At 32.1% G+C, this 27,249-nt stretch overlaps 4 protein-coding genes across 6 annotated transcripts; all 4 read left to right on the plus strand.

Moving 5' to 3' along the window:
* The first annotated feature begins 1,581 nt into the window (after positions 1-1,581).
* Positions 1,582-3,178, plus strand: LOC136971116 (techylectin-5A-like). The gene is made up of 6 exons (XM_067265593.1): positions 1,582-1,784; positions 1,854-1,882; positions 1,931-2,113; positions 2,179-2,284; positions 2,373-2,537; positions 2,757-3,178. Exons 1-6 carry the CDS (start codon positions 1,661-1,663, stop codon positions 3,014-3,016), a joined length of 867 nt encoding a protein of 288 aa, XP_067121694.1. The 5' UTR covers positions 1,582-1,660; the 3' UTR covers positions 3,017-3,178.
* Positions 3,179-5,260: 2,082 nt separating this feature from the next.
* Positions 5,261-11,398, plus strand: LOC136971117 (techylectin-5A-like). 2 transcript variants are annotated; one of them, XM_067265595.1, is made up of 6 exons: positions 5,261-5,427; positions 5,497-5,538; positions 9,253-9,422; positions 9,488-9,593; positions 9,681-9,845; positions 11,063-11,398. In XM_067265595.1, exons 1-6 carry the CDS (start codon positions 5,304-5,306, stop codon positions 11,311-11,313), a joined length of 858 nt encoding a protein of 285 aa, XP_067121696.1. In that variant the 5' UTR covers positions 5,261-5,303; the 3' UTR covers positions 11,314-11,398. The 2 variants fall into 2 exon arrangements, with proteins under 2 accessions (XP_067121696.1, XP_067121695.1); XM_067265594.1 differs by lacking the exons at positions 9,253-9,422; positions 9,488-9,593; positions 9,681-9,845; positions 11,063-11,398 and adding exons at positions 5,574-5,756; positions 5,822-5,927; positions 6,016-6,180; positions 6,400-6,821 and having other exon boundaries at positions 5,497-5,525.
* LOC136971118 (techylectin-5A-like) lies at positions 8,872-18,864 on the plus strand. Of its 2 annotated transcripts, none has more exons than XM_067265597.1 (5): positions 8,872-9,069; positions 17,674-17,885; positions 17,951-18,056; positions 18,145-18,309; positions 18,529-18,864. In XM_067265597.1, the coding sequence occupies exons 1-5, from the start codon at positions 8,946-8,948 to the stop codon at positions 18,777-18,779; spliced, it is 858 nt and encodes a 285-aa protein (XP_067121698.1). In that variant the 5' UTR covers positions 8,872-8,945; the 3' UTR covers positions 18,780-18,864. The 2 variants fall into 2 exon arrangements, with proteins under 2 accessions (XP_067121698.1, XP_067121697.1); XM_067265596.1 differs by lacking the exon at positions 8,872-9,069 and adding an exon at positions 17,465-17,604.
* Positions 18,865-20,347: 1,483 nt separating this feature from the next.
* LOC136971128 (techylectin-5A-like) lies at positions 20,348-21,827 on the plus strand. The gene is made up of 5 exons (XM_067265606.1): positions 20,348-20,487; positions 20,557-20,768; positions 20,834-20,939; positions 21,028-21,192; positions 21,412-21,827. Exons 1-5 carry the CDS (start codon positions 20,364-20,366, stop codon positions 21,666-21,668), a joined length of 864 nt encoding a protein of 287 aa, XP_067121707.1. The 5' UTR covers positions 20,348-20,363; the 3' UTR covers positions 21,669-21,827.
* Positions 21,828-27,249: the final 5,422 nt, after the last annotated feature.

Below are 27,249 nucleotides of genomic sequence, written 5' to 3' on the forward strand. Positions count from 1 at the left end.
CTATGCCTGTAGTGACCCTTTTTCGGTCATCCTAAAACCACTTCGAGGACCGCGGACCCAGTTTGATAATCGCAGATCTAAACGAACAAGCTAACTTACGCATATTGCAGTTCGAACACTAAGGAATTCGGACTAAAAGAATTCTTCAACGTGTAAATCTCTCCATCCCCTGCCGAGACAACAGTACAATTACGAACTAATGGGATTTCAAAATGAGTAATCTTCTGGAATCTTCTTGGTCCTTCACCACTCAGCCGCTTCGTTGTGGACATTGCCAAACTTAAAGTAATCTTGAGAAAATGCCGTCTTAGTGCCACCAGAGACGATTGAAAGAATGAAAATTCAAAAAAACTTAAATTAAATTTTAATTAAAAACTAACGATTTAAATAATTATGTAACAATTCCTTAGAGACGTAATTTCTTTAACTAAAATAGATACATCGCGTTAGAATTGAGGTGAAGCTGGAAAAAAAGAGACGATCATTGCACCTATATCGGCAAAAGCTCGGACACCGATTGCTATATGATTGGGTTGGTTATTACAAGTATCGAGGTTATAACTTGTTTTCTTTACATCTCTTTGACGATTTACCCTTTCCATTTAGGACTTAAACGTCGTCAGATTAACCGGAACGATATTTTTCCTATGTATCCCGGATAACTGGGAGCCTATAGTATTACAAAACACGCATTTTCGACGAATTAACTTTTGTTCATTTTTGTTTCATGAGATAAAGCATCAGCGAAGCCTCTTCTACGTTGCTTACACAATTATGTTTTTCTCAAAATTTGATCGATCGATTTTGATTAAACTTTGCTATTTTCTATAAATTACAATGAATAATCCGAAAGATGGACTCCATAACTTCGTTTTTGACATAGAGTAAAGTCAAAATGATATTGTCCATGTTTCCTCACGCCATTGAGAGCGCCTAATAAAACTTGGGGAGCTACAAAAGTATACAAAGCAAAACTGTGGTATTCTTGGATCTTCCTTAAAAGTCCATCTTAAGTTTGGCAAAGAACACAATAAAGTGGCTGAGTGACGAAAGGTTCCTCCAGTTTTTCGATTGTCCCGAGCAGTGCCGTAACTAGGGCGGGGCCAGCGATGCCTAGGCACAGGGCGTAGCCCCTGAGGGGCGCAGAAATGACCTGGACCAAGTTTTGTGTCATAGTTTTAGGGCGTAGTTACAGATTCTCGCATCGGGAGCATAAAAGGCTAGCTACGGCGCTGGTCTCGAGTACCCCGAAGAGTTATGCTGACACATTTCATCATTTTGCCCTTTCAGCCAGTGATGAAACTTTATCGTTTCTTTGTAAAAAACGTTTACGTAATATTGATAACACGTGTTCACGTACGCAGCATATATTATATAATATATATTATACACTATACATACACTATCTAATATTAAAATTAATTTAAAGTGAAAGTTTTTTGTATACATAAAAGGTGGGGGTTTTAGTTATTACAACATAAACATTTAAGTTATAAAATATATTTTAAAACTAACTCTTAACTTTATTATGTAATAATTTCTTAGAAAATTCAGTCTTTTGATATCTTTATCAACACCTGTTCTTGTCTTTCCTTTCGTTTTCCTATAAAAATAATGCAGTACTTTTTATAGTAAGGAAGTGTAAATTTAACTTCTCAACATGAGAGTAATGCACTACTACTTGTGCGCCTTATTTGTGTTTTATTCAGAACAAGTTACAGGAGAAGAGCTTAATTCGTATATTAAATTTAAACTGAAGATAATTGACGAAATTATCCACAATCGTAAGTTGTTTTTGTTGGTTTTTTTTATTTATTTTATAAAGTATTAATCTTTGAAAATGTAATTGTTAGTCTTAGAACAGTTATCAAAAGGAAATCGTATTAAAATCACACCCGAATATGAAATTAAAACGAAACCCGAATATAAAATTAAAATCACACCCGAATATGAAATTATTCCAAAAGTTGTTGCTAAATATAAGGATTGTACCGAGATTAAAGGAACCGGAGTCAGTAAATCGGGCATTTACGAGATATGGCCTTTGAACGGCACAACTCAACTTAATTTCAACGTATATTGTGACATGGAAACTGACGGAGGAGGATGGACGGTAAGATAAGAAAAAATGTAAATATTTTATGAATGAATTTTAGTTTAATAAAAAGAAATCTGCAGGTGTTTCAGAGAAGAGGCGATTTTGGACATCCTCAAAATTATTTCTTAAAAAATTGGACGGAATACTCGCGAGGATTTGGAAATTTGGATGAAGATTTCTGGTTAGGTAAATATCATAAATTTAAATAAAACGTTTTTAATATATTTAAGGTAAGAGAGTAAGATGTAATTTTTAATTTAAAATCTGGTTTTAGGTAACGAGAAATTGCATGCTCTAACCAACCAAGGTAGTTATTCCCTTAGAATTGACATGAAAGACAAAGAAGGAAACAGTCGATACGCTCAATATAAGCAGTTCAAAATTGGAAATGAGCAAGAACTGTTTCAATTGCACGTTTCGGGATACAGCGGAGACGCTGGTGAGTTTCAGATTCTTCGTTCGATTATAGTGTACACTTTTTAACTGTACTTGTAAGTCGTTATCATGTAACGGTATATTTTTAATAAATTTTAAGTACAGACATTCAAGTATCCTCTCATGAAACTGAAATATCTCTTTGATTATATTCGTGTTTAAAATTGTATTATTGTTTGTGTAATTTTATTACCTTAATAGTGTTATATCACACTTTTTCCAGGTGATTCATTAATACTGCATCATAATGGAAGAAAATTTAGTACTGTTGATAAAGACAATGACGAGGCTTCATCGAGCAATTGCGCTGCTTACTACAAAGGTGCTTGGTGGTACAATAGCTGCTATGATTCAAATTTGAACGGCCTGTACTTGAACGGCCCTCATAAATCATATGGCGACGGAGTGGAATGGTACAAATGGAAAGGTTTGCATTATTCGTTGCCATTCGTAGAAATGAAAATTCGACGTAACGATAAATGATAGTACATTACCGTCCTACGTGTTTTCATGTTTAAATATAAAATTATTAATATGATTTATTTCATTTTCTATGTAAGAATAGAATTTATTATGGATTAACGTATTCGATATTAGTGTTTGTATTATTAAATATATTACAAAATAAATGCATTATATAATCTTCTACTGCTTATTTATTGCATGTATGTGCAATTTTTATATGTATACGAACGTTTAGATTCTTTGTTACTGAAAGCTCCCATACATTAAAATTCCGAATCACTAAATCTTGGACACTTGTTTAAATTGAAAATAGCGACATTTATTCTATAATATAACACTGCTTCCTCTATGAATTGAGTATATTTTTATGGAATTTCTTTAATGTTCAATTTACATATATTGATAGATACTTCTAATCTTCAGATGCGATTAAGAATGATTTTGAACGGGATGCGGATCTTAGGGTGTCTGTGTATATATGAAATTTAAATTAATAAATGCTTACACTGAAAACAGAAAGCATTTTGCCAGAAAAACATTCTTAATTATTATTAATTTTATAAATCAGCAGTGTAAATGTCATTAGTGTGACGTTTTTTCCATCTATGAACGTCAGTTTTACAAAACGATTAAATGATATTGCGAAGAATAAACTATCATGAAAGGATTAAAATATTTTTTAATTAAAAAAAATCAACAATATATTAATAAAGACGCGATTTATTTAAATAGAATTTTTACAATGAAAACTACAACAGTATTTAGTTTCTATAAAAATAAAAAACAGGCGTAAAAAGCATTATTTTGTTCATATTGTTGTACTTTTTTTTAAATAAAAGAATTTCTGATGGAATTTTTGTAAATAAGAATTTTAAAAAGCGATTCAATTAATTGTATTGCGAGTAACCAGTTATTTAAATAACACAGAAAAGGGAAAGCAAACCCAAATATATGTTTTTTTTTTATTTGAAATCTGATAGAAATAAAAACTAAAAACATAATTTCGTTTTGTATTTTTACTGCGATATAGACACAAACAGTTGGTAAATTATAACAAATGTGCAGCACTCATTTGAAAATTGCAGACCTATACATTTTCCCTGTGTTTCTCTGTTCTTTGTTAATCTCAAGAACGGAATTGGATGAAAATCTATGCCATATATGGGATGCTTAGGGACCGTACTCCCGGATTAACTATATATATCAACTTCCGATCTAGATGGAAAGTTACGTAATTTTCAATTAAAAATTTTTCGAGTAGAAGTTAGATATGTGACCGGCATGACTCGAGTGTTACGAGGAAAAGTCTGATGTACAGTGATAAGTCACTAGTAAAATTCAGAATAGATATGAAAAGCTCGGGCTGTCCTCCTCGATTAACTGTAAGCGAACTTCCGGTCTGGACCGAATGTCACGTGGTTATTTTAAAGTAAAAAGATGACGAAAAATTGTAGTCACAAATTAGAATGCGAAAACTTATGTTAACTCCGGCACTAACACTGATGTAGCCACTAATGCTGTGGGTGAAGAGTAAACACTTAAATATCGTTTATACGTCGTTTGTCACATTCAAATCTTATTCCTGTACTTATTTATTATTATTTTTTTCATTTATATATTTACAAAAGTAAGAGAGAGTCCGGGTCCCCTGTTTTTTTCTATCCGAGAGTTGGGTATGACATTGTCCATTCTTCCTCATGCCATTGAAAGCGCCTAACGGAATTTAGGGAGCCCAAATAATATACAAAGCAGAATTGCTTTGCATTTTTGTGAATTTTCCTTGGAAGTCCATCTTAAGTTCGACAAAATACACAATAAAGCTGCTGAATGGTAACGATACGAAAAAAAAACCCAAAAGATTCCTCCAATTTTTCGATTGTCCCGAGTACCCCGAAGAGTTATGCTGACACCTTTCATCATTTCTCCCATTCAGCCAGTGATGAAACTTCACGGTTTCTTTGTAAAAAAACGTTTACGTAATATTGATAACACGTGTTCACGTACGCAGCATATATTATATAATATATATTATACACTATACATACACTATCTAATATTAAAATTAATTTAAAGTGAAAGTTTTTTGTATACATAAAAGGTGGGGGTTTTAGTTATTACAACATAAACATTTAAGTTATAAAATATATTTTAAAACTAACTCTTAACTTTATTATGTAATAATTTCTTAGAAAATTCAGTCTTTTGATATCTTTATCAACACCTGCTCTTGTCTTTCCTTTCGTTTTCCTATAAAAGTAATGCAGTACTTTTTATGAGTAAGGAAGTGTAAATTTAACTTTTCAACATGAGAGTAATGCACTACTACTTGTGCGCCTTATTTGTGTTTTATTCAGAACAAGTTACAGGAGAAGAGCTTAATTCGTATATTAAATTTAAACTGAAGATAATTGACGAAATTATCCACAATCGTAAGTTGTTTTTGTTGGTTTTTTTTATTTATTTTATAAAGTATTAATCTTTGAAAATGTAATTGTTAGTCTTAGAACAGTTATCAAAAGGAAATCGTATTAAAATCACACCCGAATATGAAATTAAAACGAAACCCGAATATAAAATTAAAATCACACCCGAATATGAAATTATTCCAAAAGTTGTTGCTAAATATAAGGATTGTACCGAGATTAAAGGAACCGGAGTCAGTAAATCGGGCATTTACGAGATATGGCCTTTGAACGGCACAACTCAACTTAATTTCAACGTATATTGTGACATGGAAACTGACGGAGGAGGATGGACGGTAAGATAAGAAAAAATGTAAATATTTTATGAATGAATTTTAGTTTAATAAAAAGAAATCTGCAGGTGTTTCAGAGAAGAGGCGATTTTGGACATCCTCAAAATTATTTCTTAAAAAATTGGACGGAATACTCGCGAGGATTTGGAAATTTGGATGAAGATTTCTGGTTAGGTAAATATCATAAATTTAAATAAAACGTTTTTAATATATTTAAGGTAAGAGAGTAAGATGTAATTTTTAATTTAAAATCTGGTTTTAGGTAACGAGAAATTGCATGCTCTAACCAACCAAGGTAGTTATTCCCTTAGAATTGACATGAAAGACAAAGAAGGAAACAGTCGATACGCTCAATATAAGCAGTTCAAAATTGGAAATGAGCAAGAACTGTTTCAATTGCACGTTTCGGGATACAGCGGAGACGCTGGTGAGTTTCAGATTCTTCGTTCGATTATAGTGTACACTTTTTAACTGTACTTGTAAGTCGTTATCATGTAACGGTATATTTTTAATAAATTTTAAGTACAGACATTCAAGTATCCTCTCATGAAACTGAAATATCTCTTTGATTATATTCGTGTTTAAAATTGTATTATTGTTTGTGTAATTTTATTACCTTAATAGTGTTATATCACACTTTTTCCAGGTGATTCATTAATACTGCATCATAATGGAAGAAAATTTAGTACTGTTGATAAAGACAATGACGAGGCTTCATCGAGCAATTGCGCTGCTTACTACAAAGGTGCTTGGTGGTACAATAGCTGCTATGATTCAAATTTGAACGGCCTGTACTTGAACGGCCCTCATAAATCATATGGCGACGGAGTGGAATGGTACAAATGGAAAGGTTTGCATTATTCGTTGCCATTCGTAGAAATGAAAATTCGACGTAACGATAAATGATAGTACATTACCGTCCTACGTGTTTTCATGTTTAAATATAAAATTATTAATATGATTTATTTCATTTTCTATGTAAGAATAGAATTTATTATGGATTAACGTATTCGATATTAGTGTTTGTATTATTAAATATATTACAAAATAAATGCATTATATAATCTTCTACTGCTTATTTATTGCATGTATGTGCAATTTTTATATGTATACGAACGTTTAGATTCTTTGTTACTGAAAGCTCCCATACATTAAAATTCCGAATCACTAAATCTTGGACACTTGTTTAAATTGAAAATAGCGACATTTATTCTATAATATAACACTGCTTCCTCTATGAATTGAGTATATTTTTATGGAATTTCTTTAATGTTCAATTTACATATATTGATAGATACTTCTAATCTTCAGATGCGATTAAGAATGATTTTGAACGGGATGCGGATCTTAGGGTGTCTGTGTATATATGAAATTTAAATTAATAAATGCTTACACTGAAAACAGAAAGCATTTTGCCAGAAAAACATTCTTAATTATTATTAATTTTATAAATCAGCAGTGTAAATGTCATTAGTGTGACGTTTTTTCCATCTATGAACGTCAGTTTTACAAAACGATTAAATGATATTGCGAAGAATAAACTATCATGAAAGGATTAAAATATTTTTTAATTAAAAAAAATCAACAATATATTAATAAAGACGCGATTTATTTAAATAGAATTTTTACAATGAAAACTACAACAGTATTTAGTTTCTATAAAAATAAAAAACAGGCGTAAAAAGCATTATTTTGTTCATATTGTTGTACTTTTTTTTAAATAAAAGAATTTCTGATGGAATTTTTGTAAATAAGAATTTTAAAAAGCGATTCAATTAATTGTATTGCGAGTAACCAGTTATTTAAATAACACAGAAAAGGGAAAGCAAACCCAAATATATGTTTTTTTTTTATTTGAAATCTGATAGAAATAAAAACTAAAAACATAATTTCGTTTTGTATTTTTACTGCGATATAGACACAAACAGTTGGTAAATTATAACAAATGTGCAGCACTCATTTGAAAATTGCAGACCTATACATTTTCCCTGTGTTTCTCTGTTCTTTGTTAATCTCAAGAACGGAATTGGATGAAAATCTATGCCATATATGGGATGCTTAGGGACCGTACTCCCGGATTAACTATATATATCAACTTCCGATCTAGATGGAAAGTTACGTAATTTTCAATTAAAAATTTTTCGAGTAGAAGTTAGATATGTGACCGGCATGACTCGAGTGTTACGAGGAAAAGTCTGATGTACAGTGATAAGTCACTAGTAAAATTCAGAATAGATATGAAAAGCTCGGGCTGTCCTCCTCGATTAACTGTAAGCGAACTTCCGGTCTGGACCGAATGTCACGTGGTTATTTTAAAGTAAAAAGATGACGAAAAATTGTAGTCACAAATTAGAATGCGAAAACTTATGTTAACTCCGGCACTAACACTGATGTAGCCACTAATGCTGTGGGTGAAGAGTAAACACTTAAATATCGTTTATACGTCGTTTGTCACATTCAAATCTTATTCCTGTACTTATTTATTATTATTTTTTTCATTTATATATTTACAAAAGTAAGAGAGAGTCCGGGTCCCCTGTTTTTTTCTATCCGAGAGTTGGGTATGACATTGTCCATTCTTCCTCATGCCATTGAAAGCGCCTAACGGAATTTAGGGAGCCCAAATAATATACAAAGCAGAATTGCTTTGCATTTTTGTGAATTTTCCTTGGAAGTCCATCTTAAGTTCGACAAAATACACAATAAAGCTGCTGAATGGTAACGATACGAAAAAAAAACCCAAAAGATTCCTCCAATTTTTCGATTGTCCCGAGTACCCCGAAGAGTTATGCTGACACCTTTCATCATTTCTCCCATTCAGCCAGTGATGAAACTTCACGGTTTCTTTGTAAAAAAACGTTTACGTAATATTGATAACACGTGTTCACGTACGCAGCATATATTATATAATATATATTATACACTATACATACACTATCTAATATTAAAATTAATTTAAAGTAAAAGTTTCCCGTATAGATAAAAGGTAAAGGTTTTAGTTATTAAAACATAAACATTTAAGTTATAAAATATATTTTAAAACTAACAGTTAACTTTATTATATAATAATTTCTTAGAAAATTCAGTCTTTTGATATCTTTATCAACACCTGCTCTTGTCTTTCCTTTCGTTTTCCTATAAAAGTAATGCAGTACTTTTTATAGTAAGGAAGTGTAAATTTAACTTCTCAACATGAGAGTAATGCACTACTACTTGTGCGCCTTATTTGTGTTTTATTCAGAACAAGTTACAGGAGAAGAGCTTAATTCGTATATTAAGTTTAAATTGGAGATAATTGACAAAATTATCCACAATCGTAAGTTGTTTTTGTTGGTTTTTTTATTTATTTTATAAAGTATTAATCTTTGAAAATGTAATTGTTAGTCTTAGAACAGTTATCGGAAGGAAACCATATTAAAACCATACCTGAATATGAAATTAAAACCAAACCCGAATATGAAATTAAAACCAAACCCGAATATGAAATTAAAACTCACAACCGAATATGAAATTATTCCAAAAGTTGTTGCTAAATATAAGGATTGTACCGAGATTAAAGGAACCGGAGTCAGTAAATCGGGCATTTACGAGATATGGCCTTTGAATGGCACAACTCAACTTAATTTCAACGTATATTGTGACATGGAAACTGACGGAGGAGGATGGACGGTAAGATAAGAAAAAATGTAAATATTTTATGAATTAATTTTAGTTTAATAAAAAGAAATCTGCAGGTGTTTCAGAGAAGAGGCGATTTTGGACATCCTAAAAATTATTTCGTTAGAAATTGGAAGGCTTACTCACGAGGATTTGGAAATTTGGATGAAGATTTCTGGTTAGGTAAATATCATAAATTTATTTAAATAGCGGTTATTACAGTTAATTTTAAAAGAGAGTAACATGGAATTTTTAAAAATCTAATTTTAGGTAACGAGAAATTGCATGCTCTAACCAACCAAGGTAGTTATTCCCTTAGAATTGACATGAAAGACAAAGAAGGAAACAGTCGATACGCTCAATATAAGCAGTTCAAAATTGGAAATAACCAAGAACTGTTTCAATTGCATGTTTCACGATACAGCGGAAATGCTGGTGAGTTTTAGGTGTTTAAGGTGTCCGTATTATAGTGTAATATTTTAAACAACGCCTGTAAGCCTTTATCATCTAACGGTGTGTGGCTAAGATCAGGCCATAAGCTAAGATTTATTTTTAGAGTTAAATTGTTGAGTTAATAAGCTGTTTTAAAACTCATAAATGGAAATTAAGGAAAATAACAAATCTTATATCTGTATAATTATTTTAATTTCAATCACCGTTCAATCTTAATCGTTTGTGATGGGAAGTTAGACACTACGCCTACATTTGGTGTAATTTAGTATACAATTGGCACTTAATGATTGTGTATTATAGTTTAAATGATGGTAAATAAATAAATATCTATTATGTATATTCGATACAAATGGTAAATCCTACCAACATTGTTTCAGTAGGTTTTACCTGGGCCGAATAAAATATACAGTAAAACCTGTGTAAACCGGCATGGCACCGAATATTTTTTTCCGGTTCAGCAAGCTTTCGGTTTTTTAAAACGTAGACAATCACTGTGTTTAGGCTAGTTTTCTTTATTATTCTAGTTCCATTTTGGACTGATTTTTCCGTATAATGAGTAATTTAGGTAAATATTTTAACTTTAAGCGGAAGAAAGAAAACCTATTAAACCCAGAATCAGACACTCAATTACTGCACAGATTCCCACTGAACGATGCAAAATTCCAATACACATTTTGTGTGTAGTTGCGTGTTAGAATAAGCGCTGGCCAAGATAACTACAAATATTCTAGTATTAATTATATCTTAATTTTCATCTTAATTATATGTAAATTAGCAGATGAGCCAGGCATTGCTCGGGAAAAAAAGTAACGATAGCAAAGATTATAGCCGATATTACCCGTTTTCAGTGGGTGCAAGGATTACACCCCTCTCTTCCGAGACTAAATTTCAACTTTTATATTTTTAGACCCATCTAAAATTTTTCTAATTAGTCTCAGAAGAGAGGGATCTAATTATTGCACCCATTGAAAACGGGTAATATCGGCTATAATCTTTGCTATCGTTACTTTTTTCCCGAGCAACGCCTGGCTCACCTGCTTGTTTGATATAATTATTGTATAGGAATTCGACAATGGACATCATAGTGTTATATTAATATATAGGATTAAGATATAAATCCATTCAAATATCTCTTATATTACACTCCCGTGTAAAACAGTATTATTGTTATTGTCATTTTACACATTTTTTTTTTCCAGGTGATTCATTAACACTGTATCATAATGGAAGAAAATTTAGTACCTTTGATAGAGACAATGACGAATCTTCAAACAATTGCGCTAATCTTTACAAAGGTGCTTGGTGGTACAGCAAATGCTTCGATTCGAATTTGAATGGACTGTTTTTGAATGGCCCTCATAAATCATTTGGCGATGGAGTGGAATGGCACCATTGGAAAGGTGTGAATTATTCGTTGCCATTCGTAGAAATGAAGATTCGACGTAACTAACAATAAAACATAATTATGTTTAAACACAAAACTATTGTTATTCATTTTCTATATAAGAAAATAAATAAAGGATTATTCTGTTTGATATTGTTGTGTTTAAATTTTTATTTTATTATGAAATATATTACAAAATAGATACATAATATAATTTTCCAGTGCTTATTATTTCTTAAGTGCATTTTTTATTTTTACACCAACGTTTAGATTCATCATTAATAAGTGCTTTAGGTAAATATAATAGAATTCTTCAATTCTGTTGTCACTATATCTATAAATTAGACTGTTTTAATTAAAAACAGCAACATTTATCTGTAAGATAACACTATTTCCTCTATGAATTGAGTACATTTTTCTAAAACTTTACTGTTAAACTTGTTCAGATGAAAATAAGAATTCTATTTATAAAGGTGTAAAGATTTAAAGCTGTCACTGTATATACGAAATTTATAATAATAAATGTTCACACCAAAACAAAATGCATCTTGAAATATTTATTATTATTATTATTATTATTATTATTATTATAAATTATCTTCGTACCTTTTGTTAAATTTACGTCGAATTGGTTTGACGCTTAATAGTGCTTTCAAGTGATTTATTTAAATATATATTTTTAAATGCAAGCTACAACAGTTAAATCTGATAAAAAGGAAGAAACAAATAATTGAATTCGTATTATTGTATTATTGTCGAAAAACAAAAGGAATTTCACATGAAAATATTTCTACAAAAAATTATAATTTACTAAACCGACTTTTAGGCTGCAATTCAAAACATTGTATAAATTTTTACTGTTGACTGTCTGGCTGTTTGCCTGTCTGTCCATCTTAATCTCGAGAACGATGTTAGAAAGATGAAAGTCAAGACCAGATATGTAAATTTCAGTAGCAAGAGCCGTCGATTAACTGTATACGAGCTTCAGATCTAAATAGTAAATCACATGAATTCAATTCAAAATTTTTCCCCTGAATGGAGTTACATAGTTGACCTACATGACCCCGTTGTTATCAGGAAAAGTATGATGTACAGGGGCAAGTCAATACTAACTTGAGGTAAAGAGAATATATTTTGTGAAATAAAAGTATTAAAAATTACAGCCCGGAATTGTGACGACCTCACAATAAATCATCGCTCGTTTATATATATGTCGTATTATTTTGCAGTCGTAGTCGTGGGGTCGAGTGTAGGGTTAGCAAGACAAAAGAAAATTGGAGACCATAAAAACACGTCCGTTCACTTTCAGGTCCTCACTCGAACTCTCCTTTATTCTTTATTGGTGTTGTTAACCTCATTCCAAAAGGGGCGAGATTAACAAAGTAAATTACAGAAAAATATACAAAAATATATACAAAATTTAAAATATGTTAAATGCCCCCCTCCTGAAAAGGCGACATCATGGAGCCTCAGGGAGGTTGGGCTGGGTGTTATACAATTTATCGGCTTGAACTCTAAAGTTGGTTGGATTATAATACGGTATAATTTTATCTACATTTACAATATCAGTTAATTTATTTAATGATTGAACAGGTCTGTCTATTTCTACGTTACAAGGAGATACTATCTTTAATATGGTGAAAGGTCCATGATACTTTGGAGCAAGTTTTCCTTGGTCGGGATGGAAAAAGGTTTGTAGTAGTATTTGGTCTCCTACTTTGAAGTTTGGAGTTTGGTGTTGACTATTATATTTATCTCTGTTTCTTTCATGAGCTATTTCAGTTCTTTCGGTGGCAATCTTACGTGCTTCGCTGAGAGAGGGATAATTCAAGTTGTCAGGTGAATCGGGGATTTCTCCGTACATTAAAAACATTGGAGGGAATCCTGTTATAGTATGAGGCGTTTGATTGTATTCTTTCACAACGTCACGTAACATTTGAGTCCAGGATCGTTTTGGATTCTCTGAATATTTTATTCTTAGTCTAGAGACAAGTGTGGCGTTTAGTCTCTCAACTATCCCGTTGTGCTGAGGTCGCTGAGTACTTGTTAGATGTTGTTTGATTCCATTCCTTTCTAAATATCTTCTGAATCTAGAGGAGGTAAATGAAGGTGCTCTATCTGTTAGTAGACGTTTCGGGCTGCCTGTCTGTAATATTTTGCCTAGACAATCTATGTAGGCGTTTATAGAAGTAGATTTGGATGGAAAACACCAAGCAAACCTAGAAAAGTGATCGATGGCAACATGAAGGTAGCCTTTAGTAGATCCGTATCTTTGCATTCCAGAGACAGTGTCCATAGATAACATGTCAAATGGAGCTTTTGATGAAGGTAAATCACCTAACAAGCCAAACCTTTTATGGTTGTATGTCTTTGCTTTCTGACAAGCATCACAATGTTTAACAAACTCTACAACATCGTTGATGACATTCGGCCAATAGTAACGTGGACTAATTAGTTTCAGCATCTGTGTTATACCTGGGTGACCATAGTGTGCATGTGCCCTGGATAGCACCTTGTATTGAAGCGATGGAGGTATGACTTTCTTTGTAAATCCCTTCTTTCTGATACAGATTACATCTTCACGATCTCGGAAGAATTTGGGTGAGGTGAGTAATGAGGTATCCTGGTTGGAAAGGACTTCCTCAGTGGTAACAAAATGGCTCACGGGGGCTCTGGATAAATAATCAGCTTCTACATTCTGGCTTCCCTTCTGATGTTTAATATCATACTGATACATGCTTAGTTTCAAAGACCATCTAAATAACCTTCCAGATGGGTTTTTTATACCTTTCAGCCACTGTAAAGCCTGATGATCAGTGTGTATGGTGAAATAGATATCATGAAGATAAAAGTGAAACTTTTCAATAGATGCTACAATTGCAAGGCATTCTCTCTCACTAATGGTGTAGCTTTTTTCATATTCACGTAAGGACCTGGAGAAATAGGCAATAGGAAGTAATCCTTTAACAGGGTGTTCCTGTTTCAAGATACTCCCTATACCATCTCCGCTAGCATCTGTATAAAGATGTGTAGGAAGCAAAGGGTTATACATGTTTAAGATGGGTCTGGTGATAAGTGCTCGTTTTAATTTCTCAAAAGATTCTTGACATTTAGTCGTCCAAACCCAGTTTTGATTTTTCTTTAGAAGCTTATTTAGAGGAGCTCTTAAATTTGCATAATTTGGAATAAATCGATGGTAATGGTTTATGGACCCTAAAAAGCCCTGTAATTGTTTGATATTAGTTGGACATTTTAACTTTTGTATTGTTTCTATATTTGGTAATGAGGGGGAGTAACTTTCTGGTTTGATGTTGAACCCAAGATAATTAATTTCAGATCTAACAAACTGACATTTTTTAAGATTTAAGTAGAGACCCTCCCTTGAACATAATTCAAATACTTGCGTTAAATGTTTTAGGTGTTCGTCCACGTTCTGACTAAAAATTAACAAGTCATCAAAATAATTGATGAGAAAAGGAAATCTATATTTATTTAGGATATTTTTTAGAACTAGCTGAAAAATCTGGGGTGAAGTCTTTAGGCCAAATGGTAAACGATTCCACTGGAAATGACCAGAATTCGTTACAAAGGCAGTTAGTTCTTTGTCTTCAGAATGGAGAGGAACCTGCCAATAGGCTGACAGAATATCTACCGTAGAAAATATTTTCGCACCTATAAGTCTATCCAGTAGCTCATCTATTCTGGGAATAGGTTCATTGTTAACTTTAATCCTCTCGTTTAACTTCCTATAATCCATACATAATCTAGTTTTTCCCTCATCTCTTTTCTTGGCTAATGTGACTGGGGCAGCGTAAGGGGACGACGATGGTTCAATCAATCCCGACTTTAGCAATAGTTCCACCTGTCTATCAATCTCTTCCCTATCACGGTAAGATGCTCTGTAAGGTTTTAAAGTTATGGGTCTTTCGTCTTTAAGTAATATTCTAGGGGAAGCTATTTTTAGGGCTGGCACTGAAAACTTCTCAGCAGAAAAAACTTCCCGAAATCCTAAAACAATGCTCTTTAGCTTCTGCTTCTGATCATCCTTCAGATTAGGGTTAACAACATCCCTAATGTTAAAAATATTTAACAGAGATTCCTTTAAGGAAGTAGAACTATTCCTACCCCTACAAGTTCCTGCTGCATTTTGAGCCAAAGGAGGTGGGAAGACAAGGTTAGGAGCCTGAGGGGTCTCCTTCTCATCTATCTTATATAAGCTATTACTATTTTTACTTATTCTATTACAAAAATGATTAATGTCTCTACTATAGTAACTATTTGTGGAACTAGAGTGATTTGAACGTACTTCAAAAGTATTAGGATCTAATGCTAGGATAGTCTGATTTTGGGAGATCTGATTAAGACTAGAATCTATGACAAGACTAAATTTTCTAATGTCTGGATAAGATAAAATTAAATAAGGGAAATACCTGGATACTACATGTAAAGTAATGTTTTTTGTCAGGTTTCCAATCTTAAGAGGGATTGATACATTAGCCATGCTTGTGGTAGATCCTGCAGCTGTAGTGATAATCTTCACATCCGATTGGTATTGAAAGTATTTGGATAAAGTATCTAATAGTTTTTGGGATATAAGGCTGATGGAACTTCCTGTATCGATGAGCGCAGGCATCGTCTTGTTCTCCATTGAAACAGTTAGTAGTAGTCAAGATGGTGAAGTTGGTTCTGCCTCATTTGCTTCAGATACCTTGTGGACGTCTCTGTGAATAGGAGCTGAATATCTTTGGGGACAGTCTCTTCTCCAGTGCTGTGCTGGTAATCCCTGCTGATAGCAAAAACGGCAAGGGGATGGCGGTCTGCTCATGTGATGTACCAAATTTCTGTACTGGGGTTGACCCCGTGGTGGAATCCAAGATGGCGTCGTTTTCTTTGTGTGCGGCCATGACAGTATCTGGTTTTTGGCAAAGTGTTGGGATCCTGTGTAATTTTCTCGATTCGGTTTAGTTGCCGGATGATTTTCTTTCTGGGTCTTCGGCGGATGATCTGCTTCTTCTTGAATTTTTATTAACTTAGTAGCCTTCTGAAGCCATTCGACAGCGGTGGCTGGCGGTGCGGCTATCATATATTTTCTAATTTCCGCATTTATGCCGGCATTGAGACCTGTAATGGTCTGTTGCATGTTTAACTTAGCTTTTTCCGCCAAGGAGGTTTTTTCCCTATAGTAAGTTAAGACGTCTTCATCTCGCTGGTGTTGTCGATTTACAAAATCGGTGAAGTAATCTTCTTCTTCCTGTGGAAAGTACTCGAGTAATTTTTGTTTAATTTTGTTCCAATCCGTTTCCTCCACTAAATTTTCACAAAAATAGTCGAAAGCTTCATGCTGTAAATATTCTGGTATGTAAAAGTGGAGCTCTTGTTCGTCAATCCTTTGTCTCGCCGCTTGCTTCTCAAACAGTCTCATCCACGAAGTTAGACTTAGCTTTCCGCGTGGGTTAAACGGAATAAGATTTAGTTTAGGAGGAGAGGTAGAACTACCTGTTTCTGGGATGGATTTGTCTCTAGATTTACTCATTGCTGGATAAGGTAATCCTGTCGACTCTTATAAATTGTCGTATTATTTTGCAGTCGTAGTCGTGGGGTCGAGTGTAGGGTTAGCAAGACAAAAGAAAATTGGAGACCATAAAAACACGTCCGTTCACTTTCAGGTCCTCACTCGAACTCTCCTTTATTCTTTATTGGTGTTGTTAACCTCATTCCAAAAGGGGCGAGATTAACAAAGTAAATTACAGAAAAATATACAAAAATATATACAAAATTTAAAATATGTTATATATATATCTTATAGTATATTATGAAGTCCTGGTTTAATCAAAAATTCAATCTATAGTTACGATAATGGCGAATAGTTTGCCAAATAATTGAAAGCCTAATGTATTATAATAGCGATAACACATGTACATGTATACAGCATATATTATATAATATATATTATACACTATATATACACTATCTAATATTAATACTAATTTACAGTAAAAGTTTCTCGTATAGGTAAAAGATAAAGGTTTTAGTTATTAAATCAAACATTTAAGCTTATATTTTAAAATATGTTCAATTTTAAAACTAACTTTTAACTTTATTATGTAATAATTGCTTTAAAAAATCAGTGTTTTCATATCTTTATCAACAGCTGTTCTTGTCTTTCCTTTCGTTTTCCGATATAAGTAATGCAGTAGTTTCTGTGATAAGGAGTCCGAATCTAACTTTTCAACATGAGAGTAATGCACTACTACTTGTGTGCCTTTTTTGTGTTTTATTCAGGACAAGTTACAGGAGACGATCTTAACTCGCATATTAAGTTTAAACTGGAGATAATTGACAAAATTATCCACAATCGTAAGTTGTTTTTGTTGGTTTTTTTGATTTATTTTATAAAGTATTAATCTTTCAAAATGCAATTGTTAGTCTTAGAAGAGATATCAAAAGGAAACCGTATTAAAATCACACCCGAATATGAAATTATTCCAATAGTTGATGCTAAATATAAGGATTGTACCGAGATTAAAGGAACCGGAGTTAATAAATCGGGCATTTACGAGATATGGCCTTTGAACGGCACAACTCAACTTAATTTCAACGTATATTGTGACATGGAAACTGACGGAAAAGGATGGACGGTAAGATAAGAAAAAATGTAAATATTTTATGAATTAATTTTAGTTTAATAAAAAGAAATCTGCAGGTGTTTCAGAGAAGAGGCGATTTTGGACATCCTCAAAATTATTTCTTAAAAAATTGGACGGAATACTCGCGAGGATTTGGCAATTTGGATGAAGATTTCTGGTTAGGTAAATATCATAAATTTAAATAAAACGTTTTTAATATATTTAAGGTAAGAGAGTACGATGTAATTTTTAATTTAAAATCTGGTTTTAGGTAATGAGAAATTGCATGCTCTAACCAACCAAGGTAGTTATTCCCTTAGAATTGACATGAAAGACAAAGAAGGAAACAGTCGATACGCTCAATATAAGCAGTTCAAAATTGGAAATGAGCAAGAACTGTTTCAATTGCACGTTTCGGGATACAGCGGAGACGCTGGTGAGTTTCAGATTTTTTGTTCGATTATAGAGTACACTTTTTAACTGTTTTAGTAAGTCGTTATCATGTAACGGTATATTTTTAATAAATTTTAAGTACATACATTCAAGTATCCACTCATGAAACTGAAATATCTCTTTGATTATATTCGTGTTTAAAATTGTATTATTGTTTGTATAATTTTATTACCTTAATAGTGTTATATCACACTTTTTCCAGGTGATTCATTAATACTGCATCATAATGGAAGAAAATTTAGTACCTTTGATAGAGACAATGACGAATCTTCAAACAATTGCGCTAATCTTTACAAAGGTGCTTGGTGGTACAGCAAATGCTTCGATTCGAATTTGAATGGACTGTTTTTGAATGGCCCTCATAAATCATATGGCGACGGAGTGGAATGGTACAAATGGAAAGGTGTGAATTATTCGTTGCCATTCGTAGAAATGAAGATTCGACGTAACTAACAATAAAACATAATTATGTTTAAACACAAAACTATTGTTATTCATTTTCTATATAAGAAAATAAATAAAGGATTATTCTGTTTGATATTGTTGTGTTTAAATTTTTATTTTATTATGAAATATATTACAAAATAGATACATAATATAATTTTCCAGTGCTTATTATTTCTTAAGTGCATTTTTTATTTTTACACCAACGTTTAGATTCATCATTAATAAGTGCTTTAGGTAAATATAATAGAATTCTTCAATTCTGTTGTCACTATATCTATAAATTAGACTGTTTTAATTAAAAACAGCAACATTTATCTGTAAGATAACACTATTTCCTCTATGAATTGAGTACATTTTTCTAAAACTTTACTGTTAAACTTGTTCAGATGAAAATAAGAATTCTATTTATAAAGGTGTAAAGATTTAAAGCTGTCACTGTATATACGAAATTTATAATAATAAATGTTCACACCAAAACAAAATGCATCTTGAAATATTTATTATTATTATTATTATTATTATTATTATTATAAATTATCTTCGTACCTTTTGTTAAATTTACGTCGAATTGGTTTGACGCTTAATAGTGCTTTCAAGTGATTTATTTAAATATATATTTTTAAATGCAAGCTACAACAGTTAAATCTGATAAAAAGGAAGAAACAAATAATTGAATTCGTATTATTGTATTATTGTCGAAAAACAAAAGGAATTTCACATGAAAATATTTCTACAAAAAATTATAATTTACTAAACCGACTTTTAGGCTGCAATTCAAAACATTGTATAAATTTTTACTGTTGACTGTCTGGCTGTTTGCCTGTCTGTCCATCTTAATCTCGAGAACGATGTTAGAAAGATGAAAGTCAAGACCAGATATGTAAATTTCAGTAGCAAGAGCCGTCGATTAACTGTATACGAGCTTCAGATCTAAATAGTAAATCACATGAATTCAATTCAAAATTTTTCCCCTGAATGGAGTTACATAGTTGACCTACATGACCCCGTTGTTATCAGGAAAAGTATGATGTACAGGGGCAAGTCAATACTAACTTGAGGTAAAGAGAATATATTTTGTGAAATAAAAGTATTAAAAATTACAGCCCGGAATTGTGACGACCTCACAATAAATCATCGCTCGTTTATATATATATATCTTATAGTATATTATGAAGTCCTGGTTTAATCAAAAATTCAATCTATAGTTACGATAATGGCGAATAGTTTGCCAAATAATTGAAAGCCTAATGTATTATAATAGCGATAACACATGTACATGTATACAGCATATATTATATAATATATATTATACACTATATATACACTATCTAATATTAATACTAATTTACAGTAAAAGTTTCTCGTATAAGTAAAAGATAAAGGTTTTAGTTATTAAATCAAACATTTAAGCTTATATTTTAAAATATGTTCAATTTTAAAACTAACTTTTAACTTTATTATGTAATAATTGCTTTAAAAAATCAGTGTTTTCATATCTTTATCAACAGCTGTTCTTGTCTTTCCTTTCGTTTTCCGATATAAGTAATGCAGTAGTTTCTGTGATAAGGAGTCCGAATCTAACTTTTCAACATGAGAGTAATGCACTACTACTTGTGTGCCTTTTTTGTGTTTTATTCAGGACAAGTTACAGGAGACGATCTTAACTCGCATATTAAGTTTAAACTGGAGATAATTGACAAAATTATCCACAATCGTAAGTTGTTTTTGTTGGTTTTTTTGATTTATTTTATAAAGTATTAATCTTTCAAAATGCAATTGTTAGTCTTAGAAGAGATATCAAAAGGAAACCGTATTAAAATCACACCCGAATATGAAATTATTCCAATAGTTGATGCTAAATATAAGGATTGTACCGAGATTAAAGGAACCGGAGTTAATAAATCGGGCATTTACGAGATATGGCCTTTGAACGGCACAACTCAACTTAATTTCAACGTATATTGTGACATGGAAACTGACGGAAAAGGATGGACGGTAAGATAAGAAAAAATGTAAATATTTTATGAATTAATTTTAGTTTAATAAAAAGAAATCTGCAGGTGTTTCAGAGAAGAGGCGATTTTGGACATCCTCAAAATTATTTCTTAAAAAATTGGACGGAATACTCGCGAGGATTTGGAAATTTGGATGAAGATTTCTGGTTAGGTAAATATCATAAATTTAAATAAAACGTTTTTAATATATTTAAGGTAAGAGAGTACGATGTAATTTTTAATTTAAAATCTGGTTTTAGGTAACGAGAAATTGCATGCTCTAACCAACCAAGGTAGTTATTCCCTTAGAATTGACATGAAAGACAAAGAAGGAAACAGTCGATACGCTCAATATAAGCAGTTCAAAATTGGAAATGAGCAAGAACTGTTTCAATTGCATGTTTCGGGATACAGCGGAGACGCTGGTGAGTTTCAGATTCTTTGTTCGATTATAGTGTACACTTTTTAACTGTACTTGTAAGTCGTTATCATGTAACGGTATATTTTTAATAAATTTTAAGTACAGACATTCAAGCATCCACTCATGAAGCTGAAATATCTCTTTGATTATATTCGTGTTTAAAATTGTATTATTGTTTGTATAATTTTATTACCTTAATAGTGTTATATCACACTTTTTCCAGGTGATTCATTAATACTGCATCATAATGGAAGAAAATTTAGTACCTTTGATAGAGACAATGACGAATCTTCAAACAATTGCGCTAATCTTTACAAAGGTGCTTGGTGGTACAGCAAATGCTTCGATTCGAATTTGAATGGACTGTTTTTGAATGGCCCTCATAAATCATATGGCGACGGAGTGGAATGGTACAAATGGAAAGGTGTGAATTATTCGTTGCCATTCGTAGAAATGAAGATTCGACGTAACGACAAATGATAATACATTACCGTCCTACGTGTTTTCATGTTTAAATATAAAATTATTAATATGATTTGTTTCATCTATGTAAGAATAGAATTTATTATGGATTAACGTATTCGATATTAGTGTTTGTATTATTAAATATATTATAAAATAAATGCATTATATAATCTTCTACTGCTTATTTATTACATGTATGTGCAATTTTTATATGTATACGAACGTTTAGATTCTTTATTACTGAAAGCTCCCATACATTAAAATTCCGAAACACTAAATATTGGACACCTGTTTAAATTGAAAATAGCGACATTTATTCTATAATATAACACTGCTTCCTCTATGAATTGAGCATATTTTTATGGAACTTCTTTAATGTTCAATTTACATGAACCTAGATACTTCTAATCTTCAGATGCGATTAAGAATGATTTTGAACGAGATGCGGATCTTAGGGTGTCTGTGTATATATGAAATTTAAATTAATAAATGTTTACACTGAAAACAGAAAGCATTTTGCCAGAAAAACATTTTTAATTATTATTAATTTTATAAATTAGCAGTGTAAATGTCATTAGTGTGACGTTTTTTCCATCTATGAACGTCAGTTTTACAAAACGATTAAATGATATTGCGAAGAATAAACTATCATGAAAGGATTAAAATATTTTTTAATGGAAAAAAGTCAATAAACTTATAAAGAAGCGATTTATTTAAATAGAATTTTGGGACTTTCTCCCCGGTTAACTGTAAGCGAACTTCCGATATTGACCGAAAGTAACGTGGTTTTTTCATGTTAAGAGATGTTTAAAAACTGTAGGCACAAATTTTAATGTGAAAACTTATGTTTACTCCTATACTAACATTGATGTAGGCACTAGTGCTGTGGGTGAAGAGTAAACACTTAAACATTGTTTATACGTCGTTTGTCACATTCAAAGCATTTTCCTGTTCTTATCTGAATTTTTTGCATTTATTTATTTACAAAAGAAAGAGAATCCAGGCCTCGTAGGCCCCTCTATCCAATAGTTAAGTTCGGCATTTAATTCATAGAGATGTAGCAAATGTACATAGACTCTTATAAATCTTATCTTTTTTTATTTACTATCTTTTCTTTCTAAATGTGATTAAGCTAATTAGGTTTGTTTTATTTAGTTTAATAAGATTGTGTCGTCAAGGAATTTTAGTTTTTATATTTGGTTTTCAGGTTTGGAAACAAAGGAAAGTCTTGCAATCAGATGGCATATAACTTTCAGATAGCTCAGCTTGATAATCCCTTTACATTTTTAACATAAATTGTTGATTTTTTTCGTTGTGCCACGTTTTTCAGGTTTCGTAGGTTTAAAAAAGGCAAATAAAATTAATATAATTGAAATTTGATTCAAAATGACGTTTACAATATGAGTTTGTAATAACAGATGACACTAAAATTACAATTTTAAATCTTTTGCCGGAAAAGTTAAGCAACTCTTTGCTGCATTTTTTTGTCATGGAATTCAGTATATACAGTAAAAATGTAATAAAATGTATTTTTCATATTTTGAGGTTTCTCTGTAAGTTTTAAATGGTTTGCATTAATGACTCTGCATTCGCTTGGAATTACATAGTGTCTAGTTATAGTTGCCAGATTTCAATGACTGAATTAAAGGAAAATAATTAATAAATTAAAACCAATTAAAATTAGTAGTAAAATTCATTGATTTTTTTAAGTTAATAACTAAATCATGTGTCTGTTTATTTATTTTAGAATATGATTTTAAGATTATAATTTCATATTAAGTACGAATATTTGAAAAATTTTGTTTACTTTAGAATTTAAACTATTTAATAATAAACCATAGCTTTTCATAGGGAAGGATATGAATTTATATATAAGGATAAACATGCTTGTGTTCGAAAATCCACAAATTTATGCGGTATCTGTTGACATGAAACTTCCAACTAAAACAAGAAAATATTGTAATATAATCAAGTTTTACTTGTAAAATATCATATATGTACAGTATATATACAGGTATACCTCGAGTTACGTCGTTCTCGATTATACGTCGTTTGTCAAAAAAGTATATGGAAAAATAAAAATGAAGTTTGTCATTTTATTCAATTTTACATCCGTCCACCACAAATATTGAAGTCGTAATATCACTAGAAAAGCGTTAAAAGCACATAAAATCATATTAAAATATGTACATTTACAGTAAATGATAATATAATCATCGTAAATCCTAGAGAACGAAACATGAAAACATCTGTGTTTCTGTGTTGTCGTCTTATTTAGCGGTCTTTAAGTGCTCATTATTGGCGTTTTCCACGGTAGTTCCAATATCTACCGTTTGGCATTGTTGTCAGCGCCACTCGATATCAAGGTCTGTATAAAAAGGTCAGGACACGCTCCCGTGATTCTATGCGGCAGCGACCATTTTGGGACTTATCGATAGAGCTCGCTACAAGTGGTTCATGCGTGAGTCGCCATTATTACGAATATACGTACTCAAAACGTTAAACAATGGGTTATTGTGTGGCACCTAATTGTAAAAGTAACTCTACCGACGTTCGATTGTTTAGATTTCCTGCAAATAAGCAGAAGAAAACGAAATGGTGCAGAACAGCAGACGGGATAAGTGGAGGACAACTGAACATTCTAATGTGTCTTTAAACGAATTGCAGATGGCAGGACTTTATTACTTAGCAGGATGGATAATTCATAAGCTTGTAAGAGAGTCAAAAATAATTACTTGTAATAATTGCATACAATCTATTTGTACCGTAGAGCCTTCTATAACATTACCTCATGAATGGACCACTACTCTAAGTAAAGGTAATTTGGTTCATCCAATAGAGATTGCATTCAACATTGTTTTGGAAAGTGAAAAAAACATTTAGAAAGCATATTAATTCATTCCTAAACAAAGACAATTTACAGGAAAATCTGTTACAACTCACTTCAAGGTTGGTAACTCATGTGATACAAAATTTTTGTCAGCACAATATCAAGGATTTGTTAATGTCAACTTTTCTGTCAGTGAGATTACATACTTTTGAATATGAACAGTACTTTGAATGTAAAAAAAAACTGTATGGAAGTAAAAGCTCATTTATGCGTACTTCTGCTGACCTTCAAAAATAGTGTTTTATTATATTTGTATCTTGTGTGTTTACAGAGAAAGAAGTTATGTCTCAGATAAGCTGTTAAAAACATCATTAAATTGTATTTAATACTATCCTTTTTGATTAAATTTTATGTAATTAGGAAAATATGACGTTTAAGTCTTTGTAAAGCCAAAAATGTTCGTTAGTCCGGTATTTATTTTTTAATGCATTAATATTGTATTGGTAAATGCTTTAAAACAAAATTTAGGATAACTTCATTGTATATTCTTTATCGTGCTTTAAATTTTCTTTGATGCTATTACAATACTTTACGTAGTACCTATATACGTAATTGCATCAGTTTTAGCACATATTGAATTAGTTTCAATCACGACAGCAATTGATATGGATGATTGTTTCTTTTAAACTATTTGATCGAAAAGTTAAATAAAATTGGGGTTGAAATTATTATTGTATTTTTGACTGGAAATCACTGGATTTATGCAATCTTAGTTTAAGTAATGTCGTATAAAACTGACTGCTCGTACAAATTTGCTTAAAACATGCGACTCAAAATACCCCAAAATGGCGGCTCAAGAAGTAGGTCACGCGTATCCTAACCTTATATAGACCTTGCTCGATATTGGTAAATTTAATATAAATTAGTTTATTTTCTACTATCGCAAAATAATTTTAATAACTCTATTTGTTATTTAACCTTAAAAAATCATCTTATTTTATAATGTCTTACAGAAACCACATTCACAAATAAAAAGTCCGCGATGTACTGTAAACATCACCAAATTGTAAACATGTACAATTACAAGTATGTACCGTACGTACATTTATCCGTAAATTTAGATTACTTTTTTCTGTACTATATTAAAAACTAAAATTTATTTGTTTGTAAGCTTAAAATAGATTCCTATTAACCATACATTATTAAAAATGCATTTATAAATAAAATACAGAACTGGGAATGGTGATTTGTGGTTTAGCCTAGTGACAAATAAATTCGACTTACGTCGCCTCTCCTGAAACCAATTACCGACGTAAGGTGAGGTATACCTGTATATATATATATATATTTCGTTTCTTAGATGTAACACGTAGCGCCATCTCGGAACACAAATAATTACTAAAATTCAGCGAATAGAAAAATTTAGAATTGCCAGTCGCCAAGCATCTGCCCGTCCTTTTGCCAGATATTATTAAACGCATTCACCTTCGAGTAGAAAATAGAAGAAACGATAAAAATCACTCAAAAGTAGACATGTAGAGCGGTTCCGAAAAGCTTATTGACGGCCGGGAATGGTGGCGCGTTCCTGTAATCAAGCTACTGGAGGCCGGAACCAGAGGACGACTTGAGGCTGGGAAAAGGCTTTCACGTTGCGCTATGTCGATCGGATGTCCGCATTGAGAACCACGTGGATATGGTGGCCAAGGGGGAACCCAGGGTCACCAGGTTGCCTAAGGAGGAGCGAATCGGCCCAGGACGGAAACGTAGCAGGCAAAAGCTCCCGCGTGGTGCAGTAGTGGGATGGCATCCGAGAGTAGGTGAGGTGTTGGCACCCTTCCGATAAAGTTGGACCTGGTTCTGTTATTCTCTTTTTTAAATTTCTTAGTGGACGATTTGTTGGTGAGATATCGATCGATATGCGAGAGGAGAGAAGGGAAAATGAAAAGTGACGCGTATGATTAACATTAAACATGCACCCATTTACGGCACACGCGTATATTTTAAGTTAGTTTCCGTTTGCTGATAATCATGGGGCAAACAAAACTAGATTTATCGCATAATCTAAGAATTGAGTCATCGATCCCGCCATCCACGCAGATGCTAAAATGTAGAGTACCTAGATTATTAGAGCAGCGACAATGGGTTTTCAAATTTTCTATTGGTTAGTTGTATCACGTGGTTAAAATCCGCCATGTTCTGTCAAAAAGTGCGCGTGGCTCTGTATATTTTGAATGCTAAGTGTTCTTTATAGTCGTTTATAAAGAAATCTATAGGTTTTCGAACACATTTGATAACAGATAGGCACAGTGGTGATATTCAGCGGGTTCGCACAGGTTCGGCCGAACCCGTTGTTAAAATTTTCAGTTTTTCCGAACCTTGTTAAACACACGGAACATTTCTCAGTGGTTTTGTTTTTTTAAAAAAATATATTAAAATATACGTATTATACTTTGTAATACTACTAAACTAGAGCCTTATACCCCGTTCGCACCGAGCATTTCAATCTAGATTGTGAGCAAGGTCGGGGACTATGTCTTGGTGCGATCTCTCTCGACCGTTTCAATTTCGACTGAAACGAGGTTTAATCGCGATCGATTCAAGAGAGTTCTTGAAACTAGATCCAGTCATAAGAGAGATCCTACAATCCCACGCGCGCAAGATAATACAAGATAGCCGTGGAACACGTGTCGGACTATGGACAGCGAAATAAAAAGGATATTGTATTACGAGAGATGATGACATCTGTTTACTATGAGTAGTGCCATT

The sequence above is a fragment of the Centruroides vittatus genome, unplaced genomic scaffold (genome assembly GCF_030686945.1).
Source record: "Centruroides vittatus isolate TY-2023 unplaced genomic scaffold, ASM3068694v2 contig_2328, whole genome shotgun sequence".
Classification (NCBI taxonomy): Eukaryota; Metazoa; Arthropoda; class Arachnida; order Scorpiones; family Buthidae; genus Centruroides; species Centruroides vittatus.